We start from the raw sequence: 26,609 nt of genomic DNA on the forward strand, positions 1-26,609 counted from the left end.
GGTGTGCAGGAGGGAATGGTAGGGGCCACATCATTTTTCTTTTTTTTTTATTGTTCTAATTTGTTTATTCTATTTTAAATGAAACAAAAGAAAAGGCACAGTGAGAAAAAAATCAACTTGTAATGCCTACTCTTAAAAACAGTGCTTTATTATAGAAGCCACAGCTCCCACCTAAACTTGGGGTGAGCACACATCCTGACTAGGCTACCTTCCCCTTAAGGGTGATGAAAGCTTATCTCTACAACATTTCTCTGGTCCTGGAAAAAGTCAAGCTTGGGAAGCCAATCTATATCTCTCTCACGGCAGCCTGTAGCACTGCCATTGAGTCTTTGCAACTATGGAAGTTTGTTACCATCAACCTATTTGATAATACGGTGTCTAGCATTCAGTGAGTGATGCATATTCTGATGTATTGTAGCATATTTATTGAAAGATCAATACACTCTTTACTCACAATTCACAGGGCAGGCAAAACACAAAAGTCACCAGGCAGCAGAACACCTTGCAACCCATTTTTAATCAAAGAGGCAATGAAGCAAGCAAAACAATTACATGATTCCAACAAAACTACACAGTCCTACAACTATGAAAACTAACCCTTTTTTTAATTATTACTTTTTTTCTCAACAGACACAAGTGCGAGATTATTTTCAACGAGTAAACTCAACGTTGTATCGACTACAGTATCTGTCTTGGTGAAGGATAATGCAAATCTAAACTGCAGTGCGCCATTTGAAATTCCAATATTTCCCTGTACATGTGACCAGAATAACCTGTGCCTGCCAAGTGACACCAGTAAAACCACAGACAGAGGCGCTAGCCTTGGTCCTGCTGCAATCGGTCTCATGGTCATGGGTGGTTTAATACTGCTTTGTAAGTAACCTTGAAAACACTCTTCTCATTTCCTAATGAACCACCACAAGTTATTTCTCTATTGTTATTAAATGTGCATTCCTCTGTGCAGATGCATAATAAGAGACTGCCCTTCTCTGTGGTGCTTACATAGTAGTCAAGACAAGCAGGACAGAAGTCTTTTGAAATGTTGTTTGCTATAGGAAATGGTTAAAATCAGCAAGGCTGTGATTGTAGGAGAAACAGGGGTTAAGATTTAAAAGCAGTGTTTGACTTGATTTGGATAAGTGTAGAGAGGGTGCATGGTGGCTCAGATGGTCTATACCAAGCATACACTGCAGGATGTGGAAAGTACAGAGAATAATGAATAACCTGAAGAGCACAGGAAGGGATATCTGGAGAGATACAGCAAGGAGAGGGATAGTTGGGAGTTGCACTTACAAGTAATTGAAGAATGAGCCAAATTCAGAAGAGGATGAGGAAGATAAACTGTTTGGGCATAGCAGCATTGGTGTTGGGTTATTCATGCAGCAAAATTTGTAACAGATTCTAATGGAGAGATGGTTCACGGGAGATCAGTATCAAGCGGGTTGCAGTAGTCTAAGCAGGTGTTGAGGAGGAAGTGGATAAGAGTTTTTGATAATGTAATCTGAAAGAAAGAGCATGAAGTTTGGTGAGGTTGTAAAGGAATAAACATACAGTGGAATTGAGAACCAGCCTAGTGGTTAGAGCAGTAGGTTGAAAACCAGGGAGGCTGGAGTTCAAATCCTGCTTCTCCCAACAATGCTCTTTGTGATCTTGGGCAAAGCTATTCACCTTCTATTACCTCAGGTACAACTTAGATTGTTAACTCCTCTTGCATACCCATTTGTAACTCAATTTGGAAAGGCAAGTAATTAGGATATGTGATGCCTAAGTGAGCAATAGGCAAGTAATTAAATTTAAACATCTCTAGTGTTTTGGATGTGCCCAGAAAATGTGACAGAGAAGTCAAAATGATTCTGTTAGCTACAAGCAGAAAGGACTGGGAGGCTGACAATGTTATTTACAGAAAAAGAACAAGAGGGAATAAGTAGAATGTGGGTGAAAACATAAGAAATTCTGTTGTGGCCATATTGGGGGTAATCTCTCTATATAAAACGCACCTCCAACGTTCTAATGAAGCCTCACTTACTCAACGTTCTAAAAGTGAGGCGCCAGAGATCAATTTTCCGCCAAGAGTGTCTGCCCCGCCCACGCGTCGAACGTGATGACGTCAAGGGCAGGACACCGACACTGAACAAATGGCACTGCCAACCCTTTGCTACGCGACCGCCAAACCGTTGCCATGCAACCAAATGCATTGTAAATGAACCAATGAAAACCAACTGAAGCAGAATAAGGGAGGAGAAACAACAACAGCGCAATCACTGACGGCCGTGCTACTTCTCCAAGTATGTAATGCCTACATCACTAACGACTCTCACAGCGCTCTGGCCCCAAAGAACGCCTCAACCAGCTGCCACAGCCACTCCACCGGTGGAATGGGATGCAAGGAACAGACGCTCAGCACAACATGTTGCCATCCCTCCACCCACACCCCGAAAACACTGCACCTGCTCGCAGCAGCACTCCACTCCCAGGGACGTGCCCAATCGTCCCCAGGAGTACAAAAACTACGAGCTGGCTATCACAGCACTCCACAAAGAACCGGCCCCTGACAACGCCTCACCCGTCCAAAACCCACAACAACGCTCCTCCAAGAACCGGCCCCCGACACTGCCTCACCTGTCGAAAAAAAGCAACGGAACATCCAGCCCCGCTCGGGGACCTACACAATCGTCCCCGAGTAGAAAAAAAAAACACCCCAAGGACCAGCAAAAAAGATCCACCCTACAAAATATCGTCACAGCAGCAAAAAAAAAAAAAAAAAGAGGAAATGCCCAAAGCGTTTCAGCAAATCTATCTAACCACCCAGCAAAAACTTTAAACGAACCCTCCCTTCAAAATATCGGCACAGCTGCAGCAAAATAAAAGGGAAATGCCCAGAGCCTTACAGCAACTGCATCTAACAATCCAGCAAAAACTGTAAACGAACCCCCCCCCTTCAAAATATCGGCACAGCTGCAGCAAAATAAAAGGGAAATGTCCAGAGCCTTACAGCAACTGCATCTAACCACCCAGCAACAACTTTAAAAGAACCCCCCTTCAAAATATCGGCCAAGCAGCAGCAAAAACCAACACTCCTGCCCACACACTCTCTCTCATCAGAAGGAAGGAGAGGAAGGGAAGAAGAGGGGGTCATGGAACTTACAACTACACACATACACTCTCTGACACACTGTAACTCTCTGACAAAAACACTTTCATACACTCAGTCACTCATACACACACAATATCTCTCCAATACACACTGTGACACACACTCTGACACAGTCACACTCTCCACACATAACAGCAATAGGAAAAAAAAAACCCTGCAAACTCCTGTAACACAATAAAGGCTGACTCCCCTACAAACAAACAAGGTACAGCTTCATTAAACCAAACAAAAAAAAAAACCTTAATCTAACCCCCCCCCCCCCCAAACCCACTTCAATCCAAAAGTGCCCCCCACACACACACAGACACTTATGCACGGTCACACTTCCCCAACCCCGCAAACCCCTAATGTGACTCTCACACCCATACACAATTACTGATGTCTCGCACACACTCATGCACTGTGACTCATCGCCCACCACTGTGGTCCTGCCCACACACTCTCATCAGACAAAAGGAGAGGAAGGGAAGAAAAGGAGGGGGTCATGGAACTTACAACTACACACACACTCTCTCTGACACACTGTATCTCTCTGACAAACACACTTTCATACACTCAGTCACTCTTAAAAACACAATATCTCATCCATACACTCTGTGACACACACTCTGACACAGTCACACTCTCTCACTCTCCACACATAACAGCAATAGGAAAAAAAAAACCCTGCAAACTCCTGTAACACAATAAAGGCTGACCCCCCAACAAACAAACAAGGTACAGCTTAATTTAACCAATAACAAAACCCTTAATTAACCCCCACCCCACTTCAAACAAAACGTGCCCCACACACACAGACACTCATGCACGGTCACAGTTCCACAAACCCCTAATGTGACTCTCACACCCAAACACAATTACTGATGTCTCGCACACACTCATGCACTCTGACTCATCGCCCACCACTGTGGTCCTGCCCACACACTCTCTTATATCCCTTAATATCAAACAGAAAAAAAAAACCACATGCTAGCGCTCGTTTCATTTGTTTCGGAAACGGGCCTTTTTTACTAGTTTGTTAAGAAAGCGTCAATGTTTAGGCACCAATAATGCATGTAAATGGCCAGAATATATTCTGACTACATGCTATTCTATAAGAAGAAAACAAAGGTTGAGTGTGCAGGAGGGTATGGTAGGGGCCACATCATTTTTCTTTTTCTTTTTTTTATTTTTTATTTTGTTTATTCTATTTTCAACGAAACAAAAGAAAAGGAAAACAGTGGGGAAAAAAAGCACTTGGAATGCCTACTCTTAAAGATAGCTTTTTTTTAATAGAGGCCACAGCTCCTAAACTTGATGAGCACACATCTTGACTAGGCTACCTTCCCCTTAAGGATGATGAAAGCTTATCTCTGCAACATTTCTCTGAACATAAGAACATAAGAGTAGCCATACTGGGTCAGACCAAGGGTCCATCTAGCCCAGTATCCTGTTTTCCAAACAGTGACCAAGGCAGGTCACAAGTACCTGGCAGAAACCCAAATTGTGACAACATTCCATACTACAAATCCCAGGGCAAGCAGTTGCTTCCCATGCCTGCCAAGAACTTCTGCCCAGGAGGGAAGGGATAGTATAGCTGTTGTAGTTGGTGATTCGATCATTAGGCATATAGATAGCTGAGTGGCTGGTGGACGTGAGGATCGTCTGGTGACTTGCCTGCCTGGTGCAAAGGTGGCAGACCTCACACATCACCTAGACAGGATCTTAGATAGTGCTGGGGAGGAGCTGTCTGTCTTGGTACACATGGGTACCAATGACATAGGAAAATGTGGGAGGGAGGTTCTGGAAGCCATAGGTAGAAAGCTGGTCTTCTCTGGTCCTGGAAAAAGTCAAGCTTAGTTTGAAGGTGGATATGCATATGGGCCAAGTAAGGGCAGAGCTTACAGTCACACTTAATGGAATACTATAATTTACACGTTGTTCAGCATTTTAGGCTGGTATACGTGCTTGCACCTATGGTATAGGCACAAATGGTACCCGGTCAAAATAGCCCTCACAAAAAAGCTCCAAACAAAAAAAGCTCCCGACACAATAGCCCCTGACTTAACAGCCACTGTCAAAACGGCCTCCCCATAATATAGACCTTGACAAATTAGCCCCCTGACAAAAGGGCTTGATCAGGCTGCCCAGAATATGTCACTGCATTTTTGTCTAGGGGCTATTTTGTCAAGAGTTATTTTGTGGGAGGGGCCATTTTGTCAAGGGCTGTTTTGTTACCAGGCTGTTTTGTCAGGGCTTTTTTGTCGGGGCTATTTTGTCAGGGCTATTATGTCGGGGTGCCGGCACAAATTTAACCTGTTAAGCTAATATTATTTAAAGAAAACTAGGTTCCTACTTTTTTTATATATAGAATAGACTCCCGATAGGTGTCTTTTTATAGAATTGTCCTAATTATCTTAAGGTAGCAGTGAAATATGCAGATGGCAATGTCAAACGAGGAGACAGATTTGGGATGGGATTTTTCTGGTGTGGAGAGGTAGATCTGGGAGTTATCAGCATAAAGATGATACCAAAAACCATGGGAGATGAGAGCACCAGTTCATTGTGGATATCCTGAAATGTTGACTGGCTGGGGAGCCTCCAGGACAAGTTTGGGAGCCACTGGGTTAGGTATTTAATCTTGGTGATTGGCTGGAATCTAAAAATTTAAACAAATAAATGTACTGGTTCTGCTTATTTTACACCCAGTGTACTAAAGGTTTTTTTCCACAACAATGGTTCTCAACCCAGTCCTTGGGACACATCCAGCCATTCAGGTATTCAAGATACCAACAATGAATATGTATGATGTAGTATATGCAAATTTACCTCATGCATATTCATTGTGGATATCCTGAAAACCTGAATGGCTCGGTATGTTCCATGGACTGGGTTGTGAGCCCCTGGTCTAGAGGAAAAAACGCTTTGCACATAGGCCATTTGTGTTGATAGCTACAGAATAAATATAATAATGAGTTGTGTGTCCTTTCCCTCCCAACAGTGATACCGCTTTTGTTGCTGCTGTGCAACTGTGGAAATAAAGGAGGAGGCGGATTTATGCCTGTGCCTGATGGATCAGAGGGTGCTATTCAGCCTTGGGGAATTGAAGGAGCCCAACCAGAAGACAGGGTCAGCTACTGGTTATAACTTGTTACTTTAATGATGACCACAGTATGAATTCATATAACGCAGTTAAATTTTAGCATGGTAATATCACTGCCTTCATTGAGATGTATATAATGCATGAGCCTCAGATATCAATAATCATACCTCTATAGAGGGCTTTATCCACGCTACATATGGTAGAAGAGAATGGAAGATGGACACAGTGCAGTGCTTCCATCGATATTGCACCAGACCTCTACATCATATCACGTCATTCGATGTATTTCCAAGGATAACTGAGATATTAGAAACATACTCAAAAACAACTTTCAGCATGCATGAAGTGCTTTTATGAATCCTTTGATATTTCCAAGAAACACAGAATCATCTATAATGTTATATTTTTGCATCTATATGTTTTTGGTTATTTAACAAGAAAATAATGGTACATTGTTACAGGATGTCTCACATATGCATGTACCAGGAGGAGTTACAGATCACCATGAACACGGGGATTACTCTGGTAAGTAGGCATACGCATTTGCTCTTAAAAGGGTCTGAATGAATTGGCAGTGGGTACACATCAGCCACAGAAAGGGTAACTATAAGAAGGTTAGCGTCACTTTGCACATGTAAGGCCTCCTCTTGCTAAAGGACTGAGGATATAGCAGGGGGCACTACTTAAAAGGACAGTGGCACCTAAGCAACCAGGAAAAAAAGCAGGATAATTGACCATTTAGAGCAGGGCTGTCCAACATTGGACCTCGCCAAGTCGAGTTTCCAGGATTTCCATAAGGGAAATATGCATGAGATCTAGTTGCATACTATGGAGGCAGTGCATGCAAAGAGATCTCATGCATATTCATTGGGGAAATCCTGAAAACCTAACTGGGTTGTAGCCCTCGAGGATCAAGATTGGACACCCTCGATTTTGAAGGAAATTTTATAACATAACACCTACATTGATTGATAAGGTAAGAAGACGCCTATTTTTAGATGATTTTATAAAGACACAAAAAGGGATCAATATTCAGCTGACGGCAGTCAGCGTTTTTTTTTTTAATCGAATATCTAGTTATAAATAGCCAGATAATACTTATACAGTTAAGTGGGATATTCAGAACTGGATAAAGATAAGTCTGTGTTTTATGTGGTCTTATTTAACTGGTTAACCTATCCGGTGATGTGCTGACTCCGCCTCTGGGCCGCCCACAAACTAGCCTAGGTGCTCAACCAGCTATATTCAGTGGCACTATCCAGTAAAGTGCTGCTGAATGTACCCAGTTAGCCTCACACAAGTGGCTCTTGGCTGTTTAAATTGCCTTGAATTGCTTTGAATATCAACCCTATAGGCGCTTAGCTCTAGAAATGCAAGTGTGGAGATGAGCTGATTTGATTCCTGTAGCTAAATACCATAAAAGGAAAATCTAACCTACAAACATTTTTATACATTAGTACATGAGGCCCTTTATCTCGTGCATGCCTAATTATGCTCACATTTGCAGTCCACACATTTGTTACATACACACAAACATTTTTTTCTCGTATCTGTATACATCCTTGGGACATAAGATTACTATGAAGAGAGGGCTATTATAATAGCTATACAATGCTAACATACTGCAATGCCAAATCAGCAAGCAGAACAGTCTTGGGTACTTGTAGCAGTATTAGTCAGTAGTATCCATGCAGACTGTAGGCCCTAAGGGAAAGGGATTCACTGTACCTGCGTTAATTTGTTGTAAAGCACCATATAAATACTTATCTAAATACAACTTCTGTGTGATAAGCAGTTAATGCAGCAATTAGTATGTACTGTTAGCACACAAGCTTGGTAATAGTTACAGCGATGGCATGAGGGCCAGGGCCACCGAGAGGGGGGCAGGGGACAAAATTCCCCAGGCCCAGCCTCCAAGGGGAGCCCAGCTTCAGGGTCTGTCTCTCTCCTGCTCCTGTCATATCCTTAGTGATCAAGTTAACGAGATAACCTGGTCCTAGCACAAAGGAGCCCAGCACCAGGCCCCCCTTGGAGGCCAGGGAGGAGCACTGATGCAGGAAGGTAGGGAGCGGGGTGGTGGTGGCCTGAGAGAAAAAGTGAGCAAGGGGCAGCAACTGCAGCAGCCCTGCCCCGAGCCCAGCTCTGTCTCTCTGCACCCTGATGAGGACACACATTAATTTGTGCATTACCTGCATGCTGTGTGAAAGGGTGGGAACTGGGTAGAATAGGACCTTAGCACCCAACTGACACTTATACATGTGAATTTTAAATTCACACGCGTATGTGCTAGTATTTTGTAATTTTAGCATGCAAATGGTGCGTACATTTAGGTGCTAAGGTTACAGAGGGGGGATTATGTGCAGTGCAGTTGACATGTGGCAAATATATTGTCTCAGCATAAAAACAAAAGCACAAAGGGCCTTCAAGGAAAGGGACGTCAACTCAAACTTTATTCAGCAGACCCAACACGGTCCTTGTTTCAGCAAAACTGCCTGCATCAGAGGTCTTAAAAATAAAACTGTGTCCAAAAATACCATGAGAATGCAATGGGACCAAGCTCAATCTGAGGATGCTGAAGCAGATGCCAATAGTAATTTTGAGTACAGTAGGGTATCAGAAATGCCAACGCCACTCCTCAACCAGGAGCCGGTAGAGAAACAGGCAGTTTTGTCGAAACACAGACCGTGTCGGGTCTGCTGAATAAAATTTGAGTTTACACCCCTTTCCTTGAAGGCCCCTTGTGCTTTTGTTTTGTGTGCTCTTCTATGAGTATACTTCGGTTTCCCTCTCCAGTTTTTCTTCTCACCTATATTATCTCTGCATTAACTATATGGTAAACCCCCACCAGTTAATGCAGAGGTTTTGCAGTTACTGCGAGTTAATTTTGGCCATTAACACTTGGTAACTGCACAAGATAGAAAAGCACAAGATCATACAAAGCACTTTGTAAGCAAAAATTGCTAAAGAGACTTATCTGCAAGTGGATATATTCAGGTCAAGCCGACGGTGGCCAGCATTTTGCTTTCAAGCTACATGGTTCATTTGGTCCTGATTTACCCTGAGGAAGCCTGAAAAGAAAATGCTGGCCACCATCGGGTGAACTTGGATATATCCATATGCAGATAAGTCTCTTTAGCAATTTTTGCTAATTTAGTTATTTTGCATTGCACAGAGCATTTTATTATTGACTAGTAAAAAAGGCCCGTTTCGGTATGAAAGGAAACGGGCGCTAGCAAGGTTTTCCTCCCCCCTCCCTCTCTCACTCTCTCCCCCCCAAGTCCCACGGCCCCCTTTCCTCCCCTCCGTTTTCCATGGCTTCCTCCCTCTGTCACTCTCCTTCACTCTGTTGTCCCTCCGAGTTGCAGGCCCCCTCCCTCCCTCCCTCTGTCTGTCATTCTCCTTCGCTCTGTCCTCCCTCCGAGTACCAGTCCCCCCCCCTCTAAAATCGCCAACCCCCCTCTCCCCCTCTCTGACCGGGGTCCCATCAGCAGCATTGAAGAGTGAACAGACTCAGCAAGTGTACTGCCTTTCCTTCTCTTCGCTCTGAGCTCTGACTTTGGTCCCACCCTCATTTCCTGTTTGCGCAAGGGTGGGGCCAGAGTCAGAGCGAAGAGAAGGGAAAGCAGCATACTCAGACGTCAGTATGACGTCAGTGTTATCTACCGCAGGTAGCAGACCACATCCGATGGAGCCATGGTCCCAGGCAGTTTCAGAACGTTGAAGGTGAGAATTATTATATAGGATATAAAGGAAGGTTTTTTTAAATGCCAATGATGTGTCTACTTTTAAATTTCCGAGGCACAGTTTAATGGCAGGGGTATGGTTCTGAGGCTTTTTCCTTCCTTGTTATCTTATGAAATGCTTTCTATGATCTTGAGTTTTTCTGGTTTGTATAATTATTGGAAGAGTGATGATTTTGGTATATTGATTAGTTTCTCTAATTTGGTGGTCTAATTTTATAAAAGCCATTTTACAGGCATATATTATTCACCTAAAGTACCAGTTGCTATATTTTTCAGACGTTTATGCAAATACACATATGGTAGGAGGAGCTGGAGCACTGCTAGGGGCTGCCGCTGGAGCAGGTGGAGGAAGAGCTGGAGTCACAACTATAAGTGGAAAAGCTTGGTCTACAACTGGAGGAACACTGAGAGATGGAGGAGGCCTAAACCCCGCATTCCTCAACAGCTACTTCAGCGAGGTAAGTTTTCAAAAATGTTATTTAAAAAAATTAATTTTCATTAATACATGTAGTAGTACCATGCATTACATTTTCCAAAGCCAGTCTCCTGTTATGTGTCCATGGCAAGACTTTCTGAAAGGCAGAACATCCCATATTTAAGTTAACCACAACCTTCTTTGCAAGAGCAAATTAACATGGTTCATGCTGAATTTATCTTATTCTTTTTGGAATTTAGAGATGATGGCCCTCATTTTACAAGACCTATTCATATTTAATACATACATAAGCCGGCACTTAAATGTGTATCTTGAATAAATATATACCAATATAACTATGACATCTGTAAATTCTTCCAATTCAGTCTTTAAATATTTGATTTATAAAGGACTATCAGAGGTGGACATCCATAAGAGACAGAGAGGGGCATTTTCAAAAGAAACGTCTAAGTCAGAATTCGGATGTTTTACAAAGACGTCCAAATTCCAAGGCGGGGAGAAGGTCATTTTCAAAAAAGATGGATGTCCATCTTTTGTGTTCAAAAATACCATGGACATCCTTGGATTTGGACTTTTTGCGATTTGGACGTCTTTGAATTTTGGCCATTTTAGCAGACTGGTCCCCCTGACATGCCAGGACAGCAATCGAGCACCCTAGGGGGCACTGCAATGGACTTCATAAAATGCTCCCAGGTACACAGCTCCCTTACTTTGTGTGCTGAGCCCCCCAAAACCCACTACCCCCAACTGTACACCACTACCATAGCCATTACGAGTGAAGGGGGCACCTATACGTGGGTACAGTGGGTTTCTGGTGGGTTTTGGAGGGCTCACAGTTTCTTGCACAAGTGTAACAGGTAGTGGGGGATGGGCCTGGGTCCACCTGTCTGAAGTGCACTAAACTACTCCAGGGACCTGCATAGTGCTGTCATGGTCCTGAACATGACATCTGAGGCTGTCATAGAGGCTGGAAAGTAATGTTCTTCAACACACGTTTTGGGGGTGGGAGGTTAGTGACCACTGGGGGAGTAAGGGGAGGTCATTCCTGATTCCCTCCAGTGGTCATCTGGTCATTTGGGGCACTTTTTTATTCCTTATTCATAACAAAAACAGGTCCAGCTCAAAACATCCAAGTTTTAGGGCTGGACGTTTTTGCTTTGTTCCATTATTGCTCAAAGACGTCCAAGTCTTAAACGCCCAAGTCCCACCTTGAACACACCTCCGGTACGCCCCCTTGAGATTTGGACGTCCTTCCAACGGAATTCCGAGAAAGTCATCCAAAATGTGGTTTTGATAATACCGATTTGGACGTTTCTGTGAGATGGACGTCCAAGTGCAGATGTGTCACTTTTTGGACGTCCATCTCTTTCAAAAATGAACCTGAGAGTATTTCAATTGTACAGGAAGTAGGTGGCACACCTATTTCGTCATCGGTCCATAATAATTTTCTTAAAACTTTTTAAATCTTGTTTTGTAGCCTTTTGTAACGTTTTAAAACTTTTTTTTTCAAACTCTTTTTATATATTTTTCAGTCCATACTTATCTTTCAATTTTAATCAGGGATCTGTATACCCCTGTCTTCACATTTAAATTGGGGGTTGATGTGCCGACATGTGTTTCGCCTGTGCTGTTTCAAGGCAACCCCTTAAATCGTTTAATGCGGACTTGTCGTACTGCTGTGCAATATAAAGATCACTGATTAAAACTGAAAAGATAAGTATGGACTAAAAAATATATTAAAAGAGTTTGAAAAAAGTTATTAAAAAGTTACAAAAGGCTACAAAACAAGATTTAAAAAGGTTTAAGAAAATTATTATGGACCGATGACAATATAGGTGTGTCACTTACTTCCTGCACAACTGAGAGAGTCCACCTCTGATGGTCCTTTATAAATCAAATATTTAAAGATTGAATTGGAAGAAACTACAGATGAGGTATAGTTATATCGGTATATATTAATATCTGTAGTTGGATAAATATATATTAACTTTGAGGTTTGGACACTTATCTTGTATAAATGTCTAAGTCCCTATTTTATAAAGCTGCGCTATGCATGTATCAAACCAAAATATGTGCAAATGGCAAGTGGGCAAAGTCTGGGCATGTTTTAAGTGGGACCAAGGCATGACAAGTTCATAGACATTTTTAGGGGTGAACTCTATATGTGGCGCCAAAAATATCAGCACCACAAAAAGCACTATTTTATCTTTATAGAATAGTAATTATGCCCGGGAATCAAGGCTAAATTTAGATGCAGCCATTTGCACCAAATGAAACGTGGTGTAAATCTTCACACCTAAATTAGGTGCATTTCCCCCCTTATTCTATAACTATGAGCCCTGCTAACCATGTAGGAACCTATAGGGATATTGTAGGCACGTATACGGTTAACGCGTGTACATGGTTAATACACATTTAACACACTAACGCGCCTACAATATGGCTTAGTAAACAGGACCCTACGTGCACTAATTCTAGGAATCACCCTGTTCTACCCATGACCCTCCCATTTCCACACCCCATTTTTGAACTCACATGTAAAATTTAGGCATGGATCCTACATCTAAATGTACACGCGTATATTCCAATTAAATCTAATGATTGCCAGTAGCTTATTAACAAGTCAATTATCAGTGCTAATTGGCTCATTATTCAATTATATTACATGTGCAAATTGGTGACTTTTATGGAATTTGGGGGCAAATGTCTATGTCCTAGAGCATCGACATTGGGAGTTACACTTGCTACCAAGCATGTTTAAGATTTAATAAACAGCTGCTGTTGAGCAGAACTCCACTGGAAAGATGGGGCAGGGTTGCCCACTTAATCCCCCAGTGGCTATTGTCCCCCCTCCCCCCACCATGACAAACTGGCAAGAAAATTGCATTGGTATGGTTATGGTTATGGTTCTAAGGACATTAATGGGCTCATTTTCGAAAGAGAAGGGTGCCCATCTTTCGACATAAATCGGGAGATGGGCGTCCTTCTCCCAGGGTCACCCAAATCGGCATAATCGAAAGCCGATTTTGAGCGCCCTCAACTGCTTTCTGTTGCGGGGACAACCAAAGTTCCCGGAAGCGTGTCAGAAGCATAGCAAAGGAGGGACTGGGGCGTGCTTAACACATGGGCGTCCTCGGCCGATAATGGAAAAAAGAAGGGCATCCCTGAAGAACACTTGGCCGACTTTACTTGGTCCTTTTTTTAAGACCAAGCCACAAAAATGTGCCCTAAATGACCAGATGACCACCGGAGGGAATCAGGGATGACCTCCCCCTACTCCCCCAGTGGTCACTAACTCCCTTCTACCCTAAACAAAATGTTAAAATATTTTTTCCAGCCTCAATGTCAGCCTCAAATATCATACCCAGCTCCATGACAGCAGTATGCAGATCCCTGGAGCAGTTTTAATGGGTACTGCAGTGCACTTCAGGCAGGCGGACCCAGGCCCATCCCCCCCCCATCCGTTAAACTTGTGGTGGTAAATGTGAGCCCTCCAAAACCCACTGTACCCACATCTAGGTGCCCCCCTTCATCCCTAAGGGCTATGGTAATGGTGTACAGTTGTGGGGAGTGGGTCTGGGGGGAGGTGGGGGGTGGGGGGCTCAGCACACAAGATAAGGGAGCTATGCACCTGGGAGCTTTTTCTGAAGTCCACTGCGGAGCCCCCAGGGTGCCCGGTTGGTGTCCTGGCATGTCAGGGGGACCAGTTCACTACAAATGCTGGCTCCTTCCACGACCAAAGGGCTTGGATTTGGTTGTTTCTGAGATAGGTGTCCTCGGGTTCCATTATCTCCGAAAATCGGGGACGACCATCTCTAGGAAAGACCATCTCTAGAGAAGACCATCTCTAGGGTCGACCTAAATGTGGAGATTTGGGCGTCCCAGACCGTATTATCGAAACGAAAGATGGCCACCCATCTTGTTTTGATAATACGGATTTCCCCACCCCTTCCAGGGGACGTCCTGCAAGGACTCCCTCAGGAAAACTTGGGCGCCCTGTTCAATTATGCCCCTCAAAGATAACAAGTTATACATTTTTTATACATTTATTTTGCTAATGGAAAGTTTATGCTGCAATCACCTGCTGCTTAAATGTCCATTTTTTTCCTGTACTGTAGAACAGGCTCTACGTTGGCAGATTTTGCTCTAAAATACTGGTGAAACGTGAGATGTACTGATCTGCTTGTCTCAATTCCTACTTCTAGAACTTGTCTAAAATGGGGCTGTATACTCTCAGCCAAACCTTAGTTAGTGATCTCTTCCAGTCCCAGATTATTCTAGTGACAAATTATTTTACTACTGTAGTGTAATGCATTACATTTTTATGCAAGCCAATTGGAGTGAAATGGAAGCATTAACTTAAAATAAATATGTGCAATTATATGTTTACGGAACCCCCAAAAATGAAAGATTTCTTAATTGCCAAAGAAAGTGGTCAAGGACTTTCCCAGAACTCCCAATAGAGTGAAAATACGCTGATGTATTCCGGCTGCTGATATCTGCATGTCCCTGTTTAATATTTGTTCTTTTTTTCTTTTTTGTAGTATAATTATTCCTTGTATCTTGCTCACATATAGTGGTCTAAATAATGGGTTATTTTTCCTATGTTAGAATTGTGATCTAATTTTGTTTCCATATCTTACATTTATGTAATAGATGTATCTAAATTTTAAATGCAAAATAAATAAATAAATAAATAAATATGTGCAAAATTAATTTGAGACATTATTCTGACAGAAGATTAATCAGATATCATGCAATTTACTTAAGCTGTCTTTCTTTATCCAGGAAACTGGTCATTAGAGTAACCGGCAAGATACATATTTTAGAGGCACTTTCATAACTGTGTTAAGCGTTCATGCAAGTTCATCGCAGGAAAATGGCCTAACGCAGGATGCACTAAAACGTTTTGCGTTAGTTTTGCTATTTGCAAGTGCTTAAGTGCACAATATATTTTTTTAAGGAGGCGTGTGCCCGTAATGTGGGAGCCCTTATCCCTTCCTAAACAGGAGGCAGTAACTGTTCCCACCTTCATTTTTATTAAGTGGCCGCGTGGCCCAGCCAGAAATTCAACAAATAGAAAAATGTCTGTTTATGGCCACACTAGAAATGGGTTTAGCGTGTGGGAAAGTCCCATGTTAGGGCACGCTAAGTACTAGCACAGCTTACAAAAAGGGCCCCTTAATTCTGCAAAACAGTTAAAAATGTTCATGGGAGTAAACTTCCATGGTACAGAGCAAATTATTTGCTGAGCTCAGCTCTGCAACATAATGATAACATAATGATACCACCACAAAGAGGTCCAATTTCAAGGTTCAGGACATTTGAAGATTAGTGGTTACTGAGCAAACTGTAAGATGCAGAACTCATTTTGCTGCTTGTCAGAACATGAAGCCTATTCTATTGTCAGTTTGGTATGTACAGGAAGGATGAGTTAAGAGGCCATTTTACTAAAGTGTGATAGGTTTTGTAGTTACCATACATTTACTATAAAAATTAACATGCAGTAGCTGCAAAGCCTATATGGTAAATGCAAAGGGCGTGCATGGGGCACCAGGTTACACACAGCCACTATGGTACAAACCTGGGCCAATAGCACAGGACCTCTGTGCTATCAACCCGGGCGTGTAAAGCAGTGGCCATACACTTAGACGTAACATGACAGCTAACCATGGTAGCATCACATTTCACCCCCCCCCCCCCCCCCCCCACGGATACCACTCTGATGTCACTGATGGCTCCCCAACTCCACTCCTGAAAACAGTTCTGATACCCCCAATGGCTCCCACAATCCCCCTGAAAACAACTCTCCCCGGTGGCTCCCCAACCCCCCACAAACACAGCCCCAATCCCTAACACAAAAACCCCACCACCAGTGCAGACCCTGCCTGTCTGAGACACTCCCAACCTCCCTGACACAACCTCACCTCCCAACACAACCTGATATCCCTTGAAACTCCTCCCAATGACAGGCCAGACACACACCCTCCCATTAACAAATCAGGCCCCACACAACCATCCTGCCCCATCTTTAAACCCCACCCCTTTAACTAAAAAACCCATCCCCATAGAGCCCAACCATTACCCACCCCTATTCCCCCTGGACTTACCCAGGGGTCACCATTAGTGGGGCAGTGAGTCCCTGGCAGGGGCGTAGTTAGACAGCAGATTTTGAGTGGGCCTAGATAAGAAGTGGGTGGGCACCAAGTGTTCTAACCCCTCCCCCACCAACTTAAAATTATATCTCAGCTGGCGGAAAACACTGCTCTCCACCTTGGCAGCCTGCAGCAGGCGTGCGCAGGTGCCAGCTTAGGAAGCTCAGACTGCTGAAGTGGAGAGCAATGTTTTCAGCACCATCAGGGCGAGGTCTTCAACTGGCAGAGCTTGGGATCCCCACCAGCTACTACTAAATGAGTGCTGCTGTTAGGTGGGCCTGAGTCCTAAGTGGGTGGGCCCCGGCCCACCCAGGCCCACCTGTGGCTACGCCACTGGTCCCGGGTATCAGCGATTCCCAGCTGCTGCTTTCTGAGTTGACTCACTATCCAAAATGGCACTAATGACCCCTAGTGGTAGTCTCACAATACTACTGCTAGGGGTTATCCTTCCTTAAACAGCAAAAATCTTCATATATGGATGATCCCCTAGTGGTAATATCATGAGACTACCGCTTGGAGTCATCAGTACCATTTTGGATAAGGCGCCAACCCGGGTGGCAATCAAAGGAAATTGATGACTGCCAGGTTAGTCCCAGGGGAGGAGTACAGTGGTGGAGGTAAGGACAGGCTCATGTAAGGGTGGGGTTTGGGAAGGGGATGGGATGGATGTGTTGGGGCTTGATTTGTTATCAGGGTATCTGCCTGTCATGGTGGGGATCCAAGGGATATCAGGGTGTCAATCAGGGGGAGTTCAGGTTGTATCAGGGGGTAGGGTTTGTGTCAGGGAGGAGGCTGGGAGTATGTTGAAGGAGTAGGGTCTGTGTTGGGGGTGAGGTTTTTTTGTCAGGGGATCAGAGCTGTGTTCAGGGGGGGAGTTGGGAAGCTGTCAGGGTATCAGAGTTGTGTTTGGGAGTTGACTGGCCGATTGTGATGTCAGGTCTGTGTCAGGGGTGGTGTGGGAGGCCATGGAATGTGCTGGCCTGGCATTTTACATTTCACATCTGTGCTACAGGACTGCCGGTGGCAGAGCTGCATGGTAAGTTTTGTTGCACTATTGGCAACTGGGACAAGTAGCACATGTTAAATACACATGCACTAGCTGTCACAGCTGGCCACATGTCCGCCCGCCCATGTCACGTCCAGATCCAGCCCACTCCCACATTAAGCAGCTAACACAGGATTTTTACTGTAGCAGCTGCCTTTTTAGTGCAGGAGACAGTAGCATGGGTCTGTGCTAGTCTACTGCATGGTAAGCCCAGCATTAGCTGCTTAACGCAGCTGAGTAAAAAGGCATAGAAGAACTTTGAGTAAAGTCCTGAGACATGAGTTCAAGACTCCCAGCTCAGCTGTTGCCTCTCACCCCCCTCCCCATATGATGTAGTGTAGTATGTGTTATCTCCTTGTACCTAGTTATTTCAGAAGCCTACAGCCAAAACAATATCCTCAGAGCTGCCCCTTACCATAACATCGTGGGAAAATGATTCAAACCTGTCTGCTTCTAGTTTTGCTGCTTTCTGCTACTCTGCTGTTAGCACAGCACTGCTGCTGTCTGCTCCTGTGCAGCTACCGCCTGCCTCGCTCAACATGCAGCAGTGCAGATCTGCATTTTATAAGAAAAGTGAGGGGCGTTCTATGACTCTTGAGAGCTCATGGTAAACAGAAAGAACTCAGGATTAGTGTCTGTGCAATGCTGCTGATAACTCCGAAAAATCTCCCTAGAGTTATCCTTAGTGTGGGTATTTCCCGGATTAGGTTCAATTTCGGTATAAAGCTGCTGGCAGAGTAAAAAGGGGCAGAAATGATTGCTAGGAAGGGAGAGGAGATCAAGGATTGAGTAAAGGATAATGGAAGAGATGAATGAATGGGAGGAGAATGGAGAGACTGCTTGGAGTAATAAGAGAATGAATGAGAAGGGAGAAAGGATGAGGAAAGGGGGAAAGAATAGAAAAGAATTAATATGAGACTAGAAAAAGGGAAATGAACAAATGGCAAGGAAGTATGAAGAGAAAAAGGAATATTTGTGAAAGGACAGATAAGTTATACTAGAGAAGATATAAAAATAAATAAGTAAATACCGGTGCTGGGAGGCAGGGCTGGTGGTTGGGGGGCAGGGATAGTGCTGGGCAGACTTATACGGTCTGTGCCCTGAAAAAGACAGGTACAAATCAAGGTAAGGTATACACATATGACTTATCTTGTTGGGCAGACTGGATGGACCGTGCAGGTCTTTTTCTGCCATCATCTACTATGTTACCACGTTACTATGTTACTTCAAAAATTAGAAATGAGAAATAGGGAAAAAATAAAAAATGAAATTAATTAAATGTATGCAAATGAAGCATTTCATTAAACACTCTTCAATAAAAATTCCAAAAGCAACCAACAAACTTGCTCAGATTGTTCTTACTGAAGCAAGTCATTGCATAGTAATTTTTTATCACTTTTCCTGCAATACAGTATATAACACTTGTATTTTTGTCATGTTTAGAAAGCAACCTCCTATGCTAATGAAGATGAAAGCCGACCCACAAATGACTGTCTGTTAATATATGACAACGAAGGAATTGGAAGTCCTGTTGGCTCCATTGGCTGCTGCAGTTTTATTGAAGAGGATTTGGATGACACCTTCTTGGAAAGCCTAGGTCCAAAATTCAAGACCCTGGCAGAAATCTGTATTGGTAAAGAAATTGTAACAGAACCAAATGAGAGAAGACCTCCCATAGTACCTGATATTGTAGGAACTGATAGAAATGTTACAATATCGGAATCTGATGTGGTTGTCCTCGAAACTGCAAATGTGCCTCCAGCCATTGGTAGTTCGTCTGTTGTTACTGAAAGTACATATACCTCTAGGCCTGGTCTCCAACCTGCTATACCTATACCTGATACCTTAGTCCCTGGTAATGTCATAGTAACTGAGACCTATACAACTTCTGGCCACGCTAGAAAACCTCCACCACTGCTGCTCAATCCTAGACAACCTAATGTGGTGGTGACAGAAAGGGTTGTTCGTCCAGCTGCTGGTCTGGGTGGGATGATAGACATCCCTGATCTGACAGATGGCTCCAATGTGGTGGTAACGGAAAGGGTGGTTCATCCTGGCTCTGGTCTGGGTGGCATGTTAGATATCCCTGATCTGGGTAATCTGGGTGATCTGGCTGATGGCTCCGTAGTGGTGAGGGAACGAGTAATTGCACCCAGTGGTTCAAGGCTGCCTAACTCCTTTAGTATTCCTGATCTCAGGGATTCTGGGAATGTAGTAGTGACAGAGAGAGTGATACAGCCTGCTTCTACTCTACAAGGCAACTTGGCTATCCCTTCCGAGCTCTCAAATGCACAAAATGTGATTGTGACTGAAAAAAGAACAGTTTCTACCTCTGGTGCGCAAAGCCAGCTATTAAACCCCGACCCTCTCTTTAGCCAGCCTATTAGGCCTGCTTCTCCTAGTAAATCCGTAAGTAGAGTAACAAAGTACAGCACATTGCAATACTCCTAAACCATAAAATATTTATTTTCCATTTCCACCTATATGATTTTCGTTTACGTTTGAACTACCTGGAAAAAAATAACCACCAATGTGTATCAATTCTTAGTAGAGACCAGAAAATCACAGTAGCGTTACATGGCTAGCCATCTGACTACACGTTCAGGCTATCCCACAAAAACATTTTTCAAACCAAAATGTTTCTTCACATGGAAACATCTGGGTAACTCAAAATCTTTCCTGTCTTTAAATGCTCAAGGGAGAAGGAGCCATGAGCACGATAAAGCAATAGCTTTATCATTAATTATGCGGCAAATTCTAAGCACTGTATAAACTATTGGAAGGGTTAGTTTAATCCTAATTTAAATTTAATCCTGGTTTAATTGTTTGGGATGACAGAACTCTCAAAGCAGGAAACATGAGAAGAGAAAGTATTGTCAACAATATTGATGTTTTTTTTATATCTTCATTCTAGTGAGTAGTTGAGGCAGTGTCTGACTGCTCTTGAAGGCCATTACCAAGTATTTTTCATACCAGAAAAAAAGAGATTTACCTATTGAAGATTAAAGTTCTAAGACTAATGAAATGTGTTCGTGTTTTTCTACAAATAATTCTTTAATCCAGGGCTAAACTGATTTAACAGATATTTTCAACATTAAGGGCCCTGTTTACTAAGCTGCACTAGCATTTTTAGCACATGCTAAATGCTAGTCACCCATATGGGTGACGTAGCGTTTAGTGCGTGCTAATTATTAGCCCGAACTAAAAATGATAACGTGCCCTTAGCGCTGCTTATTAAAAAGGGCCCTATGTTTAAGTACATATATTTAAAGAACACCTAGAGGCCAAGTGCATGAATGTGTTAAAATGCAATATCACAGCCTAGACAGTTTTTAATTTTAGCTCTGTAAAATATGTAAAGATATGATAGACACAAATTCATAGATAGTGTAAATAGTTCTGTGGGGTTAGTTTCTTATTGAATTTCGATAGTGCTGATTTGTCATACCCACTAAAACTCAGCACTATAAGCAAAGGTGCCCTATCGTGGCTTTTGCAAGCTAGGGGCATGGCGTTTTCACTGTGGTAGAACAGAGGTCATCAAACATTTGACATGTTCATCTCCATTGCCACCCGCACCGCAATGTAATATGTGTTGCTTCCAGGGAAGGGGTCTGATCTAGTGGCTAGGGCTTGGGTCTAGGAATCGGGAAATCCTAGGTCGGAGTGCCAGCTCTGCTAGCACCTTACTGTTAACTTTTCAGCAGATAACAGTAATGAAGCAATGTGCATCATGGCTGGAATGCTATTAGTTGCAAATCAAGGGGGTCTTTTACTAAAGCTTGGCTCGAGTTATTTGCAGCAAGGCCCATAGGAATAAAATGGGCCCTGCTGCAGATAATTCGAGCTAAGCTTTAGTAAAAGATCAAGTCAAGGTCTTGTTGCCATACAAGGTACTATGGAAATGAGGACACTGTCATTGGTTCTTGCTATGCACTGTCAAACTCATATATTGTACAGCTTTAGTGACTCTTCTGTGGCTAGATTTCTCCTAAGAATGTGTTCCTATTTTTTGCCCAGTGTGATGAATATTGTATGTTTTTTAAAAAATATATTTACATTTATTTCCCTTCATAAAGCATAATTGCAAGTTCCGGAAGCATCTCAACATTTGACTTCTCAAAAAATAAAAGAATGCTATGTAATGGACAGTTATTTGCACTAACTTTAGGACCACTTTTAAGAACTGGACAAAATGCAACAACTTTTAGGCATATCATTTAATTCATAGGTTGTTGGGACATTGGCTCTTACACATCAGCTGATTTCCACCCTGAGCGAAACTCGATCTATTCCAAAATGGCACAGGGGGAGCTGCCCTGTTTTTGTGTTGCTTTTTAAGTCATTTCCAAATTGTGTAGACATTTTAAGGGTGAGCTGTGTTAAGTAATACAGTATTAAAAGCAAGAAAATGTCTCACAATTTTCCTGAGGCAAACAGTATAATAACAGAGGATGAGGCAGAAAGCAGGTCAAGCAAGAATATTATGCTTTACAATTTGCCTTCTTTAAATTTTGCAATTCTTTAGGTAAACTGAAATTTTTTCTTTTCACTTTTGCATGGCATGTGCCTTAAGATCTTTTTAAAAGAAGAAAATCCATGTTGTCTCTTCTATATTATTACAGGTTACCGGTGAGAGGAACCAACCAAATATAAAACAATTGTCTCCTATCTTATTCTAAAGTCTCCACATTTGCATAGAAACAAATTAGCATTGCTTCATTTTAATTTTTGATTTGCAGATTTTTGTGCAACCAAGCTATTTTTTGTCCAGTCATTAAATCTGGCCTTTAACCCCTTGTAATGTGGAAAAGAGATAGAAAGAAGAAAAGCATCAAAATTATTTGGATTTTAAGTGTTTTTATGGCTATGCAGGCAAAAGGTTTTTGCTGCTTTTACTTTGTTTCATTTACTTCCAGAAACATGATTTACATGTGTAAAAAAATGCATTGTGCATGTAAGTTATGCTGATAAATTTGTGCATGTAAGAAATGAAAAGGATACAATACATGGTCCCTAAATATCTTCCTGTCTACATTATTTCAGGCTGCTGTTATGGATAAGTTTAAAAACAGCAGTGTTTTTCTTATTTGTTGTAATTGCATAGCAGAAGTGCACAATGATTCGGTTTCTTGTAGAACAGGCTCACAGCTATAGAATTGCCCACATCTATCCCTTTTTAATTAAATTTCCCATTGTTGCTTAAAAAGCCAGCCTTGATTGTTATCAAATATATGATCTTATTTTAATACAGTTTGAGGTTATTTTAAAACAGTATTTCATCCATGTACATACTTTCTTCTTTAAAAAAATAAAAAAAATAATGAAATATGGCTTTTTGGCTCCATATCCTGATTTGCATGCTTGAGAACCATAGTGCATGTCCGTTGTTTAAAAAAGTCCAGCCCTATGTTACAAGCCACTGTGATGTGCTCTTTAGCAGTACAGAATCAGGTCTCCTCTATGACAATCAGACTGAATAGATATGGAGGGGCTGGAGTGTAAATTTTAAGGGGCTTCGACGTTAGCGTCAGAACTTTTAGTATAGAAACAGCGCTGGGCAGACTTTTACGGTCTGTGCCCTGAGAAAGGCAGGGACAAATGAAACTCGGGTATACGTATAAAGTATTAAATACCATGTAAAATGAGTTTACCTTGTTGGGCAGACTGGATGGGCCAGGTCTTTATCTGCCGTCATTTACTATATTACTATCAGGCTCATTTTCGAAAGAGTTGGACGTCCAAAAAGTGACATAAATCTGCACTTGGACGTCAATCTCACAGAAACGTCCAAATCGGTATAATCGAAACCGCATTTTGGACATCTCTCTCAGAAGTCCGTCGCAAGGACGTCCAAATCTCAAGGGGGCATATTGGGGGCGTGTTCAGGGAGGGACTTGGGCATTCCTAAGACTTGGACGTCTTTGAGCAATAATGGAACAAAGCAAAAACGTCCAACACTTAAACTTGGATGTTTTGAGCTGGACCTGTTTTTGTTATAAATAAGGCAAATAATTGTGCCCCAAATGACCAAATGACCACTGGAGGGAATCAGGGATGACCTCCCCTTACTCCCCCCTTACTCCCTCACTAACCCCCTCCTACCCCCAAAACGTGTGGTGAAGAACATTACTTGCCAGTCTCTATGCCAGCCTCAGATGTCATATTCAGGTCCATGACAGCAGTATGCAGGTCCCTGGAGTATTTTAGTGCACTTCAGACAGGCGGACTCAGGCCCATCCCCCCACTACCTGTTACACTTGTGCAGGAAACTTTGAGCCCTCCAAAACCCACCAGAAACCCACTGTACACACATATAGATGCCCCGTTCACCCATAAGGGCTATGGTAGGGGTGCACAGTTGGGTTTTGGGGGGCTCAGCACATAAGGTAAGGCTGTGTACCTGGGAGCATTTTATGAAGTTCAATGCAGTGCCCCCTAGGGTGCCCGATTGCTGTCCTGGCATGTCAGGGGGACCAGTCTACTAAAAATGCTGGCTTCTCCCATGTCCAAATGGCTTGACTTTGAACGGACATCTTTGTTTCGAAAATGGCTGAAAATCAAAGATGTCCAAATCAGAAAATGTCCAAATCCAAGGACGTCCATGGTATTTTCGAACACCAAAGATGGACATCCATCTTTTACAAAAATGACCTCCCCACCTCAGAATTTGGATGTCTTTGTAAAACATCCAAATTCCGACTTAGACGTTTCTTTCGAAAATGCCCCTCTATGTTACGATCAGGCTCATTTTCAAAAGAGACAGACATCCAAAAAGTAACATAAGTCAGCATTTGGACATTTATCTCACAGAAACATCCAAATCAGTATTGTCAAAACCTCTTTTTGGACGTCTTTCTCTGAAGTCCATCCAAATCTCAAGGGGGCGTGCCAGGGGTGTGTTTAAGGTGGGACTTGAGCGTCTTTCAGTGACAATGGAACAAAACAAAGATGTCCAAGACTAAAACTTAGATGTTTTGAGCTAGACCTGTTTTTATAGTGAACAGCTACAGTGGGAATTGAAATTACTTCCCCAGGATCAAGGTCTGCTGTGCTAACCACTAGGCTACCCCTCTGCTCCACACAAGAGGTGCCTCAGATGACCACTGGAGGGACTTGAGGATCACCTCCCCTTACTCCCCCAAATCACAAAACATTTTCCAAACAGCACTTTGAACTGACTCCTGGTCTCAAACAGGATAAGATAAGGATCTAAAATTTTTGACCTAGCATTAACATTTCAAGTTTTCTCCCACCTAAGCCTTCTCAGGATTCAGATTCAGCACCCTTTGGAGTTTGAGCCAATAATGATACCAATGATCCACCAGGCCTGACTGCTGCCATCAAGATGTTTGTAACTGGTACCTTATGGGAGTGCCTTAAGTGAACTACTCAAGCAAAGTACAATATGTGTAAACCCAACAGGAAATGTCAGTGGAAGAGGATAAGAGTTAAGTATTTGTTAATAATTACTGAAAAATAGGTTACCACCATCAATTCAACAAGCATTGCATGTCAGTGAGCTGTATTTAAGTGGCAGTGCTAATGGGTAATTTTGGAAATGTGAGGGTGGAGAGGGAAGGAATGAGAGTTGGGGGGGGTTAAGGGTGAGACGTGGGCATGTGGATTGGTGAGGTAGGTAGTGCTCGCTAAAATAAGGACAAAGATTGAAAGGAAGGAGTGAGGAGGGGGTGGGACGTAGCAGTTGGAAGGCAGATTAGGGATTGGCTTTGGGTAGTTCAGGGAGGGTGTGGATGAAGGCTGTGGTTGGGTGCTTTGGTTCCCTCCCCTGCCCTCCCCATGGTGGGGGTGGGGGTGACTGGGTGAGCTCAGAGCTATGTTGATGGGGTGGGTTTGGCCTGTGTGTGGAGTGGGGTGGAGGGATTGGGAATCAGAGGGAAGGTTGCGGTTGCAGCTTGTGGGTGCGGGGAATAAAGTCTAGGGGACCATTAAAAAGGGGTAAGAATCATTTTGATGAATGGTTGGGCTCAATTGAGCTATATTAATTTGTGGTTTATGTGCGACACCACCACAAGATTGGAGCACGCCCCTGCAGCACTGCGGGGCAAGCATTGGAGTAGTGAAAAGTTAATAAGTGATGGGATCAGGGGGAGCAGCTAGTGAGTTACCATCTGGCTGAGTAGGTTGGGGTGGATACTGAATTTTTACGTGTTTTATTGAATTTGAAGCAAGCTTTGTAAAGTGATGTTACTAATTAAGCTGTAGCCAATGTTTTGCCACTTATCTTACTTTGCTGAGTAACAATTGGGATGTGGCTGGGCTACAAAAGGGAGATGTGAGTGCCAATGTTATAAAGTAGAATATCATCAGCACAGAAGTTTAAAGAAATAGCAAAGCTTTGAATTAAAGTGGCTAAAGGACAAAGAAAAAGATTAAATAAAGTTGGGGAAAGGATAGATCCTCGTGGAACACCACATGAAAGAGGTTTATTTGAATTACTGAAGTGATTTATTCTGTTTCTTAGCCTTATTTTGTATTAAAATAGTTTATCTTTGATTTCAATAGATTTTCTGCTTGATATTCTCCCCACGATCTCGTGGACTGGAATTAAACTATTGTATTCCAATATAGATATGTTTAAATATTCGGTGCTTAATATTATTTACTTTATCCATATTTCTAAGCAAGTGATTATTCCGCAAATTATATTGAAAATTGCAATAAAAATAAAATGTTAAAAAACTTTCTAAACAGTATTACATCAGCAGCAAGGTTCCTTGATTTGGACTCAGTTTCAAGGAGGCACATGTGGTGATTTAGGGGGGGAAAGTTATTAGTGTGGGTTACTGATAAGTTGGGTTATTTTACCACAAATTACTACTACTACTACTACTACTACTATTTAGCAATTTTATAGCGCTACAAGGCGTACGCAGTGCTGCACAAACATGTTATAGCACAGGGTCCCATTTTATGCAATGAGACTCTGTGCCAAAATAACCTAACTTGTGGTAAAATAACCTGATCTGACAG

General features: G+C 42.7%; 1 protein-coding gene across 1 annotated transcript in view; it reads left to right on the top strand.

The window, feature by feature from the left end:
- The window catches only part of LOC115477140 (desmoglein-4-like), a 90,480-nt gene extending 68,439 nt beyond the window's left edge, over positions 1-22,041 (top strand). The window contains exons 12-16 of the mRNA XM_030213777.1: positions 631-873; positions 6,135-6,262; positions 6,698-6,761; positions 10,256-10,437; positions 19,059-22,041. Of these exons, the coding sequence (XP_030069637.1) occupies positions 631-873; positions 6,135-6,262; positions 6,698-6,761; positions 10,256-10,437; positions 19,059-20,066 (1,625 nt within the window). The 3' untranslated portion in view covers positions 20,067-22,041. The remainder of the gene's footprint in view (positions 1-630; positions 874-6,134; positions 6,263-6,697; positions 6,762-10,255; positions 10,438-19,058) is intronic.
- The last annotated feature ends 4,568 nt before the right edge of the window (positions 22,042-26,609 follow it).

Source organism: Microcaecilia unicolor, chromosome 1 (genome assembly GCF_901765095.1).
Source record: "Microcaecilia unicolor chromosome 1, aMicUni1.1, whole genome shotgun sequence".
NCBI classification, from domain to species: domain Eukaryota; kingdom Metazoa; phylum Chordata; class Amphibia; order Gymnophiona; family Siphonopidae; genus Microcaecilia; species Microcaecilia unicolor.